This window comes from Cinclus cinclus, chromosome 1 (genome assembly GCF_963662255.1).
Source record: "Cinclus cinclus chromosome 1, bCinCin1.1, whole genome shotgun sequence".
Classification (NCBI taxonomy): domain Eukaryota; kingdom Metazoa; phylum Chordata; class Aves; order Passeriformes; family Cinclidae; genus Cinclus; species Cinclus cinclus.
The window spans coordinates 96442427-96459821 of record NC_085046.1 but is presented as its reverse complement, the minus strand read 5'-3'; the positions used below and the strand labels follow the sequence as shown (position 1 = coordinate 96459821).

Here is a 17395-nt window from a genome sequence, read left to right as displayed (position 1 = left end):
CAAAGGATGATATTTATCCTGATAAAACATAGATGTTTTTAAGGTATTATTGATTTTGATAAGAAATTACATGCCTGCAGGCAAGAGTATTATTTGCTAGTGAAAAAAAAGTATTAAGCTGCTTCATATATTTTATGTGGTGCAGTGCAATAGCACATCAATCCTGTTGGAATTCTATAATATTTTTTTCTTATTAACTTCTAATTAAGCCTGAGTGATTTTTAGAAGAGATAAACTGGCACATTTTCCAGTATCATCTTTCTTTCTTGGTAGAGGATATCAGGCCTAAATCCTACTAATCTGAACAGGAAAGATCCATTCAGGGTAACAATATTTAGTTGGATTTGTGCCTCTTGTAGACATAATTTAGAAGGAAGGAGAGCTAAGCAATTTGTACCGCAAATACATAAAAGTGTTTCAGAAATTAAGATACTAACATTTCATATTTATACAGTTTAACATCAGGTAAAATACAAAGCAAGTGAGGTTTTGTGATTCACACTAGGACGTTTGTTATCCCCCTCTAATATTGTACACATGCTATTTCCAACCTAAATTCTTAACCACATAATTTATGTGGGCTGCATGAGAAGAGGAAGAGGCCTGTCTATAGGAGGTGCATATAAATTTAGCTCTTTTATTTACAAATTCAGTAAACTGCTGCTTATAGTGATGAAATGGATCTCCTGAAGTGGAGGCCACTGGACTGAGAGGAGAGGTCAGCACATTGGGGCTTTATCTCAGGTTTGAGGCATCCAGCTGTGCTGGCATCCTGGGCAGTGGGAGATGGAATGCTACTGTAGGATTGTGCCATGTGAACACAGAAGGAAAACGTGAAAGAACATGAAGTTGTCGGGATTCAGAAGGTGTTTGGCTAAGTCCACACACAAAATGCTTCCTAAGTTAGGAGTCTGAAAACAATCCCTCCTCTAGCCTTAGAGATATAGAGGATCTAGAAGCCAGATTGAAGGAGATCTAGAGGATTTCTATGGAGAGTGAATTGAAATTTGTCCATATTTGTTTCCCTGCCCATCAACCCCTCTCTGTAGAGAATGTTGTGTATAATGATTTCTTTTAAATTGTAAGTAGCAGAAGAACACTTTCACTATGACAAATTCCTATCTCTAACACAATTTGCCAATAATATTTCATCATTGTTAATATATCAATAAACCCACATCATCCTGTGCTGTCACCTATGTCCAACACAGTGGTCAGACTAGGTTACAGCACCACTGTAACCGCCTGAGAACGGAAGCAGAAATTACATATAGCCTCAGGCATGACCTGAAACTCAGATCAGCTGCAGGAAAACATTGCCAATAGCAAGCTGAGTAACAAGTTTACAAATTTGTTCCCAGTAATATTTCTTATGCAATAAACAGTGTCTATTTAAGGTCTCCCATCTCTTTGCATTTTATCTCACCTTGTGAGATTTGTATTGTAGCATTTTATAATTAAATAACAGTAAAAATAAAAATGCAAGTATTTTGATTTTATTCACAGCTGTGAAAGCATGCTTTGCAATTTATCATTCAGTCCAGGAATTCGGTTATCTTAAAAGGAAAATAAATTTTTCAATGACAAGTACCAGTTATGACTAAAAACTTTGCATTTACCGCTAATAAATCTAATCTACATGCATTAAAGAGGACAATTTTGCTGACACTTTTTTATTACTCAGTTTCACTGTAATATTTCATCTCTTTCTGTACATGCATCTAATCGAAATAAAGCAGTAACTGAGATATCTCTGTTTTCTGACATGGTACCTGGCATTCTTAAATATTGTTGCCATGACACATTTATGTACTGTAAAGCATAATAAATAATTTTTTGTATAATAAGTAAAATTTAATTTGTTTCCCAGAAGCACGAGATATTCTGTAGACATTTTACTAAAGAATGGTGAATTGCTTTATTGATGCACATGGTAAAAGGAGAACCAAGCCTTTGGTTTTGAAAAGTAATTCACCTGCTTTAAAAAAAAAAGTTTTCACATGTCCATCAAGGAAAAGGTTGAAAGCAAATCTCTGTAAGTAAGCAATAGTTATCAGAATGCATTAGGCAGGACTAACTCATACACCACCTTCATACCCTTGACCTTCCAGACACATTTGTAGATAATGTTGATTCTTCTGACAGCAAACACAAATCCTCACAGGTCTGTGGGAAGATATTTCAGCTCTGCATTTGAACTATATTTCCTGTAGCATGAAGTCAGTCATTTTAGAAGATTGACAAGATAGGAATTTTGAGTTATACAGCAGTACAATGCATACTATAGCCTACACTTTGCAAAATATAGCCATGATCTTATAATGCTTATACTAAGATAAGTTTCTTCTCTATGGCAGTTGGAGAATAGTCTAATCATCAGTGTCTGGCAGCAATAAGGCAGCAGTTTAAAATAAACTGCCAGTTGAACACTCTGATTTCTGGCTCCAAACTTTCATTATCTAGAAGTTCCTGTAAAAGAGAGAAGCAAGTAGATTCAGGAGACAAAACAAGGACACATAGAAGAAACAGCTTCCTTGAACACTTCATTTGTTTGTTTGTTTCCAAAAACATCTACTGAAAATTTGGTGTGATAATATATAAGTTGGATTTGTTGCTTTTGCACAAGTCGTCTTTTGAATATATATTGATGTTAATCTGGATTTATGGAATTACCAGTGTGTTTTACTTTCTTCTCAGTTATTTGTAGTATTAGAAAGGTTAGGTTAGTATTTGTTTACCATCATCTCATTCTACATTTTCAGTACAAACCCTTTCAGTCTGGGTGCAAGCACAATGAAAAAAGTAATAAAATGTAGATTTTGCAAAATACATAAAACGTTATATCCTGGCCACACTCCAGGAAAAATTGCAGGCTTTATATAGAGCTATGCATTCTGTCAGCATATATATTGTTCTGTGACACAGTTTAGGCAGAAAAGAAGCAAAAAAATCCATGGGAGCACATGCCTAGATTTGCACTGTCACCTTTGTGCTACCAGCTTTGCCCATTGATTGTGCTGTCTCTATCTGTAATTGGAAGCAATTGTTGGGTAACTCAATGGCACCTCCATTTTCTTACCTGTGTGCTGGTGCCCTGCTCCCTCACTCCATCCACATGCTGCCAGAATAGGGCAGTGTGTCTTGGGATCCAGTTCTGTCATTTATCTCCCTGGCATGAAACCCTCTCCATGGGAAAGTGGAACTTATAAGGCATGGCTTCTGTCAAAAGACCTCACAAGTACCCCAGGAAATGGCAAGTGCTGAAGGAGAGGAAGAGAAAATATACAGGAAATTTATTTGTGTATTAGTAGAATAATTTTGGAAGTAGGCGTTTAAACAAATTGATCTTGATTCTTTTAAAAGCTGTGAATTTTTACTGCTGTCCAGAGATAAATCGATTATCTTCTTACTTCTATGAGGGAAGTTGCATCTGTAGCAGTGATAAAAAAACAGTGTGCTGATACCTCAGTATTTTTTCATCTAGAAAGCTAGATGTCATCTGTATGTTACTGACATAATATTCTGTCTCGTACCACTAGAAGGTGAGGATGTTATGAGAAGACCAAGTTTGGGAATCTGTGCTCTGAGACAAAGACTGCAAAAAAAGAGGAAGTGTTAAGGGACACCACAGCCCTCAAAACGCTCTGAAGAAGCACCCCCAAATTCTTGTGACAACAACCATATTTGACTCAGAAATCCCAAAATAGGATCTTTTATTACAGCTGTTTTTCTGAGAACTTAATCAGCTGATAGCCAGAATAACTCAGGAGGGAAAACGATCTGTTCCTGGATTATTCAAGACACTGAACAAAGGAAAGTGTCCAAAGGTTCTTGGAGACCTGTAACTGTGTGCCTGTCTCCCTTTCTTGTCCAGCAAATGTTTCTATGAGGTCTATGTCTAACCAGGCAAGAATTTGAGGACTGTACCAATTAGGCTTAGACGAGTTTTTTCAGATTAAAAAAAAATCACTAATTCTAATGATTCATCATCACTAAATGCTTTGGGGCTTGCATGCAGTATTTTTCTCTCTCCAAGTTTCAGCAGCACATTGGAGATATTGTAAAAAAAATGTTTTCCTAATGTGCCCCAAAAAAGGGCTGAAAAAACTGGCAGTTTAATGCTAGCATTTCTAGATCACTGGAGTCACCTGACTGTTAAAGACGATCAGATAGAGACTGACTGTGACCACGGATGCTCAGTGAGTGCGTGGTAGTGAGCCTGCTCTCTTTCCCTTGGGTGAAGTCTTTCCTGCAAATAAAAAACAGTGTAGTTGCATGATTTTTTCTTAGTTGTAGTTTCACACCTTGTTAGCTCCAACTTGAGATGATGCATGTTTAGTCTTTCACTACAGCAGGGAGGAAAGTTTGGCATTTGAAGATCATTTTATTACTGTTTTTCCTTTGCTCTTAGAATAATGCTCTGGCACCTTTCAAAAAAGAAAGTACCTTAAGAGTTCAGACTTGCCTAAAAAGCAGTAAAGAATATTTCAGCTATTATCTATGAAGTTTTTCTAAACTGTATTTTTTCTTCCAGAAGGACTGCTAGAAATATACTGCCTTGAAAATTCATTTTTCCACTTCTTTGTTAACTCCACCTCCTATCCTCAAATTTGAGGGTGGAAGATGCAGTCCTAAAGGGTTCCTAACGGAACGTTTTTTAGAGGTTCTTAAGTTGAGGCAAAAAAGTTAGTGTGGGACTATATGCTAATAACTCATGTCTCAACACAAACATATTGTCAGTAAGAAAGTATTGATTTAACTTCACACCTTTTTTTAAAAATATCAACATTTATGGATCTTTTTTTCTGTTTCCTCAGAACTAGAGGCAGAGGAGTGGTGCAAACATCTTTGCATGGAATGTCTAGGGGCCAGGCTCAATGATATAAGTCTTGGGGAACCAGATTTGCTTGCTGCTGGAGTCCAGAGAGAACAAAATGGTAAGTAACTTATTTGCTCCTGGATGAGTTCTTAGGTGATATACCATGCCATCTTTGCTTGTGCCTGTTGTTGTGAGGACTTTTGCTAGTAGCTGGAAGCACATCATTGTAACTAAGCATTTGGATATGCTTTTGAAGCTCAAGCCTATTTTTTTTAACAAATAAAGATGATTAAATTCCATGCCAAATAATACACATAGAGTGACTTTGTGTCTTCATTGTGTTCAGACTTTCCTGTCATGGGAAATGATGGACATGACCCTTCTGTTTCTGGAAATGATGGCTCTTGTGCTGATGAATAAAGCAGCAGCTCTTGTTTTGCAGCCTTTTAAGGACAGCGATGAACATACCAACAGCAATTTAGACTGCAAAACACATATTTGCTTTAAACTCCTACCTGTTTTGAATATTGAAGTCAGGATTATCTAAATGCTGTCAAATATGGGTGAAAAGGGTAGTGACAGATGTTTGCCACCACTAAGCCTGAGTTCTAAGTCTTCATCTAAAGGCTATTTGGATTAGACACATGCACAGGAAGAATGCTAGTGGATGGAATAGGCAATAACAAAACAAAATCTGTGATTACACTGTCATTTAATTCCTATTAATGAACACGAGGGCAACAGAAAATGTGCTCATTTAGTCCTCCCTAAATTGCAGCTCTCGATGATTATTACTGTCTTGATGCTTTTATAAGATCCAATAGCTTTCAACAAAGTAATAACACACTGCCTCAGTGGTCATAAAATATCAAGCCAACTATCATTATAAACAAAATTACGTAATGAAATTATGGAATGTATGGCACTATATTTATTATATTATTTCTCTGAATCTAATAGCACACAGTATGAAGCATACAGAAATCTTTAAGGAATTTTGTTCAAAAAGCAGACGTGTTGAAATAGGATTTCAAAGAAGTTCAAATGTTCATAAAGTTGTTTGCCTGCTATGAGATACAGAACTCATTTTGTAGTCTCAAACTACTTAACAAAGGGAGAGCTACTAATGTTGTAGGAAAGTGATAACGATCAGACAGCACTCAAAGCACCCCATCTGCTATATGTTCATAGGCTATAGGTATAAAACTCGTCTGCATGCTACTGAAGAGAGAACTGTGTGAACAGGTGGAGGTCTTTCACAAATGTGGAAGGAAATGAACCTTGTCAAAAGCCTGGGATGTGAACAGAAAAGTAGCTTAAAATTTGTCAAGCTCTTTCTGCAGTGAATTCATGCACTCTCCAGCAGCTTTTGGACATAGATGACAAATATTACATTTTATCATGTTCCTGAAAGATATCTAGTTAGATACACATGACCTCTAGGAGGCATATATTAGTTCTGTTGTATGAACTAGTCTTGATTCAATTGCCTTAGTCCAGAAATTAATTGCAGTGTTACCAACCAGCATATATGAACATAATTAGTATCTTTATTATTCTAAGTAAACAAATGAAAGGAAACAAAGAGGCAAAGCATGTATTTGCTGTACAAATCACATGAATAATAATGCATGGAGGGTATCATTAGCTGTATTCTTTTAAAACAAGTGACTGAATACATAAAATCCAATATTTGATGAGCATGCTCTGCTAAATCATTAGTTACAGTATCTCAAACAAGTAATTCTGATACCTATCCTTCTCTCATCCCCTTGATGCACAACTTTGCATTTTAATAAGCATGTTTGAAATTCAAAGTTATCTTGTTCAGAGGCAAAGCAAATTCTGTTGTGGGTGTCTTTTAATCAACTTGGAAGGAGGAAAAAGTGCAGAGATTCTTACTACAGGTATGAAATCTGACATTTTGTTCATTTAGCTGTGCTGTAAGAACCTGCAGTTGCACTCAAATTCCTATAGCAGATTTCTTCAGTTGAGTGGAACCATCCCTTCAATTTATGCTGTTTGTTTTATTTTGCAAACCTGGCAGTGTCATTCCCCACATGGCAGTGTTATTGGGAAGGTGTCTAGTTCAAGGGTAGAATCACTTGGTGATTTGGGTGGAATAATTTCAGATTTTTAGTTTATTTTCTTGCACATTTTCCCCATATTGCAGCTTTTACACCCATGCTATCCAAAATGGTAGTTCAAAAGACACCTCAAAAACTTTTGAAAGTTTACTGAGCTTTTGCTTATAAATATTCTTGTTGAGGTTTTTTTTTTGACCTGAAACTGAAAGGCTATGTGTATGAAGTGCCTAAAATATTGCTCTTTGTGAAAATGGCAACTGTGTCACTCTCTGGATAATTTTATTTTTTTTGCTTTAAATAAAAACTGAATAACAGTGTAGTACCTTTGAATGTCATTTCTTCAAAACACTGCAAGTGTGTCAACTTCACAAAATTCCTCTTGAGTTAGTAGATTTATTAATGCTTATTTGAAACAGAGATGTGAGAATACAGTTCGTAAAATGTGCAACAGAGTCTCACAGCCTCAGGATCTAGTTTTATTCATGTTCTGTTGCCTGACCCATACAAAGGCTTTCTTTCAGGTCATTGAACAAAAGATGTCTCTTACTGTTTGAGCAGGACCACAGATTGTAATAAATATTATAGTGCTAATGGTTTTTCAGTTTTAGATAATTTTTTTTCTCACTTTTACAGGCTAAAAGACATTGAATAATGGTGTCATACTGTTAATATCTCTATGATATAATATAAATTAATCCCAAAAGAACAGGTGTATTAAGCATTAATTGCATCCCATTCCACTCAGTGTTTTTCAAATAGTTAATTCTCACTAAAGATTTTCTGAAATGTGTAAAATTTGGACTAGAACAGCTAGCCTAATAAAGTGTTGGGTTGATTTTTTTTTTTATGAGCTGCTTTACCTTTTCCAAAAGATAATATTTTTAATATGCAGTGTTCTTCATGTATTCAACTACTTGCCCATTCTTGTTCTTGAAGGACATTGCAATGGTGTAAGGGTATTCACCAAACACAACAGATAAATAAATTTGCTCTCTCTTGAAAAACCCCCCAACTTTCTGATGTGTAGATTTGTAGTTTTTTTCCTGTATGTGACCACCACAGACACTACCCTCAGCTTGCAATATTTGAAATAATTTTCATAATTGTTATTGTATATGCCCTGAGACCACTAAAATTGCTACGTGCTACTTGGTTTTTTTTATACACAAAAAATTACATTTCAGAAAATATTTGGTAAAGAAAATATGTGTGGTTTCTATCATTTACTTAATAGCTCTTTTTGTTATTTCTGAGCCTGTTTATCCCCCCAGTCTCACTCTTGTGGTTCTTCTGAGATGAGCTTCAGATTTGAGAAGGGAAGACACCTGTGGCAGGAATGCAACAACATGGTTTGCAAAACAGTTTGCTCCCAGTGCTGACAAACCTGCTGTTTGGTGTGCAAAGGCCATACAATCACAAGGCAGTTCTGTCACATGACAGCAGAAATGGGAGGTACCTGAAAGAGGCATTCTTTTTTTGTTCTGGGCTGCTCAGTAAGTGCCAGTGAAATCTGTTTTGGCATAGTTGTGCTGTTGTTTGAGCCTCCAGCACCAAGCAGTTCTGCAGTGGTGACAGCAAAACAAGGCAAACTGTAGAGATGCTCTGCTTATAGCAGAGCTCTGCTACTGCATCTTGTAGGAAGGATAGAGAAGATATCTAAGCAACTCTTGTGCAAAGCACATCGGTAACAGAAAGCTTCTCACTGGATTTCAGCTCCATTATTGCTTTCCAGAAATATTACCACAAGTCTTGCTGTGTAAACTTTGATGCAGAAAATTACTACTAGGTGGTTTTCTTTTTGAATTTAAGGCTCACAACTAATGGCTGCTTAGCTTGGAACGATGCACAAATTCCAATTAAAGTGAGACGTGAAATGCAGCTTCTGCTGCTCTCCAACCATTTTGCCTTCTCTCTCCTGCAAATCTAAATGATTTGTTGGTGAACCTTAGCCTTACAGCAGCAACCTTGTTTCTGTTTAAATTGCTTTACACACTTAACATGGTCTCTAGTGTTTATGAATTTCCTTTTAGATTATTTGCTAAAAAATTAAAATACAGTATGAAAGCAAAAGTGGTAGAGGCCTCACTTCAGAATCCTATTCAGGTAATTAATTTAGTGTAATGGCAGTGAAGCTTTATATGCAATGATAAGACAAATAATAATGCACAGTTGTAACTCCATGAGAGAAAATCTGGACTAAAATCTGATTAGACTGTTGAAAAGTTTTCTAAGCAATACGCTGTGGGTCTTACATGCACATTTCATAATCCTTAGGTTTCTCAAGATGCTACTAGACAAAGAAGTTGTAAATGTAGAGTGTTGGCTTCATTTGGAAGAATTGGAAGCTTCCTTTCCAGCTCTCAATGCATTTGGAAGCATTTGCAATACACGCCAAAACATAAGGACAAAAACAAATTTGGGGGTTTTGGGGTTCTTTTGTAATTTTTACCTATCCATATGATGTCATATCTAGAACTTCTCCATTCTCACAATGGCTAATGTGTCCAATATGTCCCTATTTTCATTCTTTATAAAAGGAAGCAATTTGAAAGATGTCATCCAAATGGACAATATACAATGATAGACTATATGTACTGTGAAAAAGAAATCAGAATATTCAAGATAATATTGGTTAAAAAAAGAATTATGTGTAGACTATTAATAAATTCATTTTTTAGGAGCAGGTCCATCTGTTTGATGAAGACGCTGTTCCTGTCAGTTTTGAATTCTAAATAAAACCACTAAAATAGCTGAATACTTGTACTAAACCATCTTCTATTAAACGTTACTTGTAAACCTGATGTAAAACTTGAAGAAAATGGGCAAATGTTAAAATGCAAATTTTTAAACTGAAGAAAAGGCCAGGTCTGTCCTTTGCTGCTATATCTTATTTACTCCTAACTCATTCCTGCGATACCAATATGAAGATTTTTAATTACGTGGTTTGAGGCTTTAATTTCTTTTAAAAAAAATTACTCCATGATAAACCTAGTTTTTATTTCTAAAGTTTGAAAGATAATTGAATTTTTGCTTTTCCTCCTTGTCTAATATTTAAATTAGCGTTTCATAAAATTACTTCCTTTGTAAGTTTTGTCTTCTTTCATAACATTGGTTTTACCTTCTTTTTTTAATTTAAAAACCTTCCACAGGAGCTGCAGTCTTGCTTTCTGGATTTTAATTGCAAGAAACTCATTAATTCTTGTTAGTAAAAATGTAGCTTTTCATAGTGAACAACGTCCTTGAATCCTCAGAAGAGGATTATGAGGCATTTCTTTGTGCTACATATTGAGATTACAAGCTACAGCCAAAGCATAGAGACTTTGTAATTACATTCACAGAGCTGACTTGTTTTAAGGCATTTTCTAGGGTCTGTAGAATCTCTGTAATTTAATACATAAAAGCACTTTGCATGGTTTTTCATTCATCTTCTGTCATCCTTAATCTATTTTGGTACAATATATTTGTTTGTTGAGTTTTTTTTAAATAAATGAAACACAGACAGCTTTATTCAGAAAAGTAAGGTGTTTTCAGTTTTAATCTTAATCCAATGTGACTTCAGAGTCTTCTGTACCTTACTACTTACCAGTGAAACAATTTGAAGCATTATCTACCTTTATATTTCTATTGAAATGCTTGCATTTTTAATGGAAGAAAAGGAGATATTTATAAGCAACGGAAAAAAATTATTCTGAAATCCTGGGTCCTCACTGCATACAGCAGAAGGGCAACATTCTAATAGCCCTGAGGTATGAATAAACACAAAATGCTGCACCTTAAAGACTTTAAGCTCTCTTTCCACCTGAAAATTAGCCACAGCTGGTCAGCAGCAGAAGTCTCATAGATGGAGGAGTTTCTTTCAGTTATAAACGGAATATTTGCTTTCAAAGCCTCTGCTTCTTTTTTTTAGGTGCCACCAACCTGTCTTCTTCTATAAGTAATTTTTTACCCATCATTAAAGCTGAAATGAAACCAAGCATCTGGATTGCGAGAGTGCAATGTCATCTGGTTGATTTTCCAGCTGGGATGATTTAACCAAAGGAATCCAGTGATAAAATGGCAGAATCAGGATCACTAGGCTCCAGTTATTTTGTTCCCCCAGTGCAGCTGGAAGGCTGAGAACATTTTGGAGTTTCTGCCAAGTCTCCGTCTCAGTCAATATGCTCATTTTCATAAAAACTCTTATTCTCCTATGCCCTGGAAAGCATTTTTATATGTCATACTCTTGCCAAAGCCCAAATGCTAAACACCTTTACATGCACTAAGTGTATGATGAAGCATTGCTCCACTTATTCAAGGAGATGGGAAAGAGCAGTCATATTGAGTGGAATAATAAGTGTAGCAATATAGCAGCATTCTTTTCTCATCCTGAGTCCCCCACTCCCTGAACTTTGCTCTCACCAGTTTAGGGAAGGGAGGAGGATTGGAATCCTGAATTCTGAGGAATTGTGCCTGTTCAGTCCCAGTCTTATCTTGTCCAACAAGATTTCTTCCATCTCCCTACTTTCTAGGTCCCTTATTAACTTCTATTTGCTTAATCTTACTAGCCAATGAACTGTTATTATTTCATCCTACTCATATGGAGATGGTATCTGAACCAAAGAGAAGCAAAATAACCTCCTCAATGTAATTCAGAAGATTTGGTGCCAGAATTCAGCGGGGGCTCCCAAATCTGGCCTATGATGAATGTTTCTTTTTGCCTCAATAAGTGTAAGGGGTAAACATGACACTAAAGATGGAATGACTGTATTACCATTAGCTACATACCTGCTCAAATGGTTTCTGAAATGGAAAAATTGGACCCTGCATGTTAATTAATAAAACCATTTAATAGTATCTACACCTTTCCATGTCCTCAGCTGCCCACTATTCAAAAGTAGTTTTTTGTTCCAAAAGCAAATCTATCCATCCTCAATCTTCTCCAGCACATATGTTTGTACACTTGTTTTTCTTGCCAATTTGATTCAGTTCCAAGGGTGCTATGTTTTGCCCTGCAGCTGATGTTCACCTTAATCAGACATACTTCCTTTAATCCCTGACATCTCACCTTAGACACTGACCTCCCATGCAAAGTCAGCAAATGACTCCTGACAGTTTGAGGATACCTTATGTCCTGAATGCCCTTCATGCAATAATATCCTCAAACACATCAGAGAAGCTGAGCATTTCATGACTATCCTGTTAACATCTAAAGTAAGTTGAAATATTTTGTGCCTCCACACAGCAGTTTAATATTTACTTCAAAAAATAATTGTACCTTTTCATTTTCTGTTGTCTGAGACATTCTGTCGGTGAAGACGGGGAAAGAGAAAGATTTTCATTCTCATACAGTAACCCCATCCCCCTATAGATACACTGTGTTATTTCGTGTCATGCAAGAGAGAAAGAGCTGACAGGCCACTTACTGCATCTTTCTTTCAGATAGAGGAGGGAAGCAGCAATAACTGACAGCAAGGCAATGCAAAACTGGAGTCTAATATATTATAAAAGCACACCTGCACAGTTGTGAGGAATTTCTGCATGACAATCCCAATGACATATGGATACTGACAGGCTGTATATACATACACACATTTTATATATATATATATATATATATATATATATATATATATATATATATATATATATATATATAAAACTTCAGCGCAAAGCAGAAGTTATCTTTTTCACCACCATTCCCTTCCCAATGCAGTCTTTGACCTGTTACTCCCAAGTGTGAATTCTTCCATTTAGTTTAGTAGGCATTACATTAGACCCCTGCCCCATGCATTCCTCTGAGCATCAGGGGAAATTCTCCTCAGTGATCTCAGCAGCCTCTGCTAATCTATCTGTGCTGTGTGTCACAAGACATTCACAAAATGTCTGGAGTTTCACACATGGGAACCTAGTCATAAAATTAAACTTTTTGGGCTAAAACCCATTAGTGTGACTAATGAGAACTTGGGTCTGGGAGAAGAGGTTGTGACTAAATGAGTCAATTGGGGAGTCATTAATAGGACAAAATTAAATTGACTGAAATAGAACAACATTGGGGATGACAAGTTTACTTATAGCTATGCAGCAATTTTTATTGCTCAGCCAGCAGTTCCTTGCTTTCTCTAATTCCTCAAACTTTTGCTATTTTATTCACATACATACAAACTCATGCACACTTATAACATATTTTATATTAACTTCCTTGCAATATTTTAATTGTTTTGTAAAAAGCATATATATACCAAATGTTTAGAAATTAGAGACATGATGTCTATGATACTGAATTTCAAACAGAACAGGAAACTGATTTTGAGTGTTGCAACAAATTTCTCTCACTTAAATTTAAATTCCTTCCTAATTTTTATGAGGGCAGTGTGAGAAAATTCAGTTTCGATGGTGGATTAAAAATATTCTACTCCAAACCCTTTTTACTTTATCAAGTAATTGGAGGCACTTTTCCTATCAGTTGTCCCTTTAAAGAACACTTTCCTAATATTGTTACTGAATAAGCATTGCTCATGCTCATACTTTAAATTGTTCTTACCTTTTTTTTTTAACACCCTTCAGGCAGTAGAATTGACATTTTGCATTTCTACCCATTTCAAAGATGAAAAAAACTGTGAGAGGAAATTTGTGAATGACCCGCACTCTCCCATATGATGCTATTAAGCCCTAATATTGCAATGCATGTAGTGTTAAAATATAGGCTGGCACTTCTAACTGTACCACCAGAAATTTAACAGAGTTTTGCACTGTTTGTAGAAGCAAATAATATAAAAATAAGTTATTCTTCAAAGAAATTCACATTTTTATTTAAATTTCTCTAAAAATATTTGCTTCTTTCCATATGAGTTAATGGTGTTTTACATCATCTTGGTTCTTCCCTTTTTCTCCTTTTTTCCCTTTTTTTTTTTTTTTTTGCATTGCTTATTAAATCACATGCAATTCAGGCACTTCAGAAAATTATTAATGCCCTTGACCTCCTACTGCAGTAAGTGCACTTTGCAAGTGAAGTGCAGCTGATAGTGATTGATGTCATGACCATAATAATATATCATATTGAATCAGATGTTTCAAGAAAGCAACAAATGATTGAAATTGTTATTAATTTTGCAAATAAGAATGACTTTGGCAAATAAACAGAAACTGAATGCAAGGAATGTAATTATTAACATGCTTCAATAAGTAAACTTGGATTTGCAATTTCAAGGGCAGCTTTTCTAAGAGGCAATGGTTGCACATACATATTTTGCCAGGATAACTTTAGTTCTGCTCTTTGAATAGGAATCTCTGTCAGAGTTCTTGTCATTGTGAATTTGGATTTGTAAAGAGTCATGGACCTTGATGTGAGGGTAAAAAAGGACTTCAGTGAAGGTGCTGGGAGCATATGTCCAAGAAGAACATGCAGATCATCTGTGAAAGATGTTTCAGACTGCTGCATTGTTTATAAGGAAAATGAAATGAAGATGATTCTCCTCTTACTCCTCTCTTATGCTTCAGCATCAGTGGATCCTCACCTCTGTTAAAGCCAGAAATTTGGCTTTGATTTCTGGATCATTTGAACTAAAGACTTTATTTCAAATTCTTTTTCCCTCAGTATAAAATCTTGCTTAACCCGTGATGTATTACTTTGTTTTTTTTTTTTCCAGAACGATTCAATGTATACCTTATGCCTACACCAAATTTAGATATCTATGGGGAATGTACAATGCAGATCACACATGAAAACATCTATCTCTGGGACATCCACAATGCCAAGGTCAAGCTGGTCATGTGGCCTCTGAGCTCTTTGAGGAGATATGGACGTGACTCAACGTGGTTTACATTTGAGTCCGGAAGGTAAGAGCTAAGGAGAGGAAAAAAAAAAAAAAAAAAAAAAAAGAAAAAAAATAGAGTAAATAAGCAGTGGTTTTTTTGTTGTTTTTTTTTTTTTGTTGTTTTTTTTTAATAATCAGTCTGATATGTTAGATAAGCCTCTCCTTATAAAGCAAGACAGAATACATAGCCTCTCCATAGGCTTCCCTTTGTTGAATATTACTTTTCAGTATATTCAGGCCAGTGTTTGAAATAAATGTTAATATGTCTTATATTAAAAATGAGCTTAAACTCCCTCTGACTTTTATTTAACTGTGATTGAAATGTCGTTCTTAAGGTTTATGAGTCTCACTGTGCTTAAACACTAGTGTGGTATGTTTTCAGTACTTTTGATGTAGAAGAAATTAATTCTGGATCATGGAAACATCACACAAGTATGAATGGAATAACTTCCATTACACTGGATATTACTCTCTTTGGATGTTTCTGATGACTGATTGCCATCCTGGAGTATAATTTCAAGCAGGAGTACAGAGAACATTGTGAACTATAAAAAGGCTACCTCTTTTTCCTGCTTGCAGTTTTAATCTTCATTGTCATTTCCATCTTCAGATCTGTTTTAAATTTCCATAGAGCTCTGTTTTGCCTCTCTTTCTTATCTTTTTTAACGCATTTCATATCTTGCCATTAGGTTCACTGCCTTTTCTGCATTTCTGCACAAAAATAATTCTGCATTTAACTCTCCCTCTGGTGATGTTTCAACTTCTATTTTATGGTTCTAGACTATTTTTTTTATGGTTTAGTTTGGGTTTTTTTATGTCTCATCCTGCTTCTTTATGAGGAGCCTGAATTTTCTGAAGCAATCTGTGAAATTACACGTGTCTCTACACTCTTAGGTTAGACACACTGTATTGTTAAAAAAAATCTTTATATGCCTTTTGATGTTTACTTATTCAATACTATTAACAAATATTCTCAAAAGTACAGTTCGTGATCACAAACAAAACCATGGCTTGAATGGCCCCTACTGTCTAGGCAGATAATAGCTGAAATTCCTCTGCCATGTCTATAGTTGGGAGTTACCATTTTACCAGTAATTTGTATATGCAGACTGCTGTCACTAGACCATTTTGGTTCTCTGTTAGTTTACTGTGATGAATTCACATGAAGACATCAAGTGCATCAGTGGGGTTTTTTTATTTAATATTTTTTCAGTAAAAATAAGCAAAGCTGACCCATGTTTCAACTTTATTTCAGTGATTAAGCTGAGGGGCTTATTCAAACATACGATTATAGCATGAATTAGCATTTCAAGCCTCCTACAGTATTTTAATTCCATTTCAAGCCTCCTACAGTATTTTAATTCCATGTGATTCCATTCTGAATATCATCTGCTCCTACAGTCCACAAATCATATGACCTGATGAAAAGTGGATTGTTTTCCTATGTTTTATTATTATGAGATAGCTCTGCCTTTATCTGTCGTTGTCATTGTCCTGCTTTATTGTCTTTGATCTGCTTCCTTCCTGTTTGCTTGCTTGGGAGTACTTTATCTGTTGGATTTTGAAATGCATATGGGCAATAAGATAGGGCTAGAGAAAAGCTGGTTTCTTCAATAGCATCTGAAGGCTATATAGGGCAATAATAGTACTGATTTTAAAATCTGTTGTTCATTTGCTTGGAGTTTTATTTTTATTTTTTTAATCAACAAATCATCTTTCTCATCTTTCTAAACATGATTTTTTTTGTCCCCTGATCTGCTACTACCTTAATACAATAAATTCCTGATGCGTGTTGTTTTATCAGAAGTGAAGCACTCATCCATGTTTTATGAGAATGTTATGCAGTAAAAGTGTTGTTGCTTTAATTTTTCCCTAAGGCTTAAATATTAAATGTAGCCAATTGCTTTAAAGGAAATATTTTTAAATAGGTTATTATGTTTTAGTGTGTTTTAGCAGATATCCAGCATATGTGTATGAGGTTTGCATGAACATTAGAAACTCAGTTTTATATATTTATTTTGCATCTGGAGTTTTCGTATTACTTTGTTTAAAAAAATATATCCCTTTGAGAAACATAAATGGACATATTCACAAAGAGATGCTGTGTTAAATAAATTGATCAAAATTAAGTTTTTTGACAAATTTATCTTTTAATAAATATATTACTTTTCATTTAAATGGAATATTAATTGGATATATAAAACTGAAGTGCCCACTTGTCTAATGATATGCAATGACTACACCATTTGAAGAATGTCTAAAATATGGGAGGAATGAACACAGATTATTTTAATCTACCAGATTTTTCTGTTTAGCTTTGCACTGATTTGGAGTTTGTAAATATGTCTTTTCACTATCTATGAAGGTAGACTTGTCCTCATTTTTTTTTTATTTATTGAACCAATGAAAATAAGTATTCCTTGCTCAGTCATTTGCTTAATCTGTCTTTTTGTCTATCCAAACCCTGCTTAGATATGGGGAAAGAACAGTTCTGTGTGGCTTTGTACAGTGCTGGATGGAGAGAGTCTCATTACCTAAAGTACCTGATTAGGGCTAGTCCCATGCAATCTCTTCATCTATCAGAAAAAAATCATTCACAGCTCCATTACAATAGATTTGTGTGGATTCATGCTGTTTATCTAGCACAGTGAATAGATCAGAGCACATAAGGTAAGAGTATAGCATTTATGTTTTTC

General features: G+C 35.3%; 1 protein-coding gene across 1 annotated transcript in view; it reads left to right on the top strand.

The window, feature by feature from the left end:
- DOK6 (docking protein 6) overlaps positions 1-17395 on the top strand; it is a 240860-nt gene that overhangs the window by 139926 nt on the left and 83539 nt on the right. Inside the window, exons 4-5 of the mRNA XM_062500783.1 lie at positions 4818-4937; positions 14532-14721. Of these exons, the coding sequence (XP_062356767.1) occupies positions 4818-4937; positions 14532-14721 (310 nt within the window). The remainder of the gene's footprint in view (positions 1-4817; positions 4938-14531; positions 14722-17395) is intronic.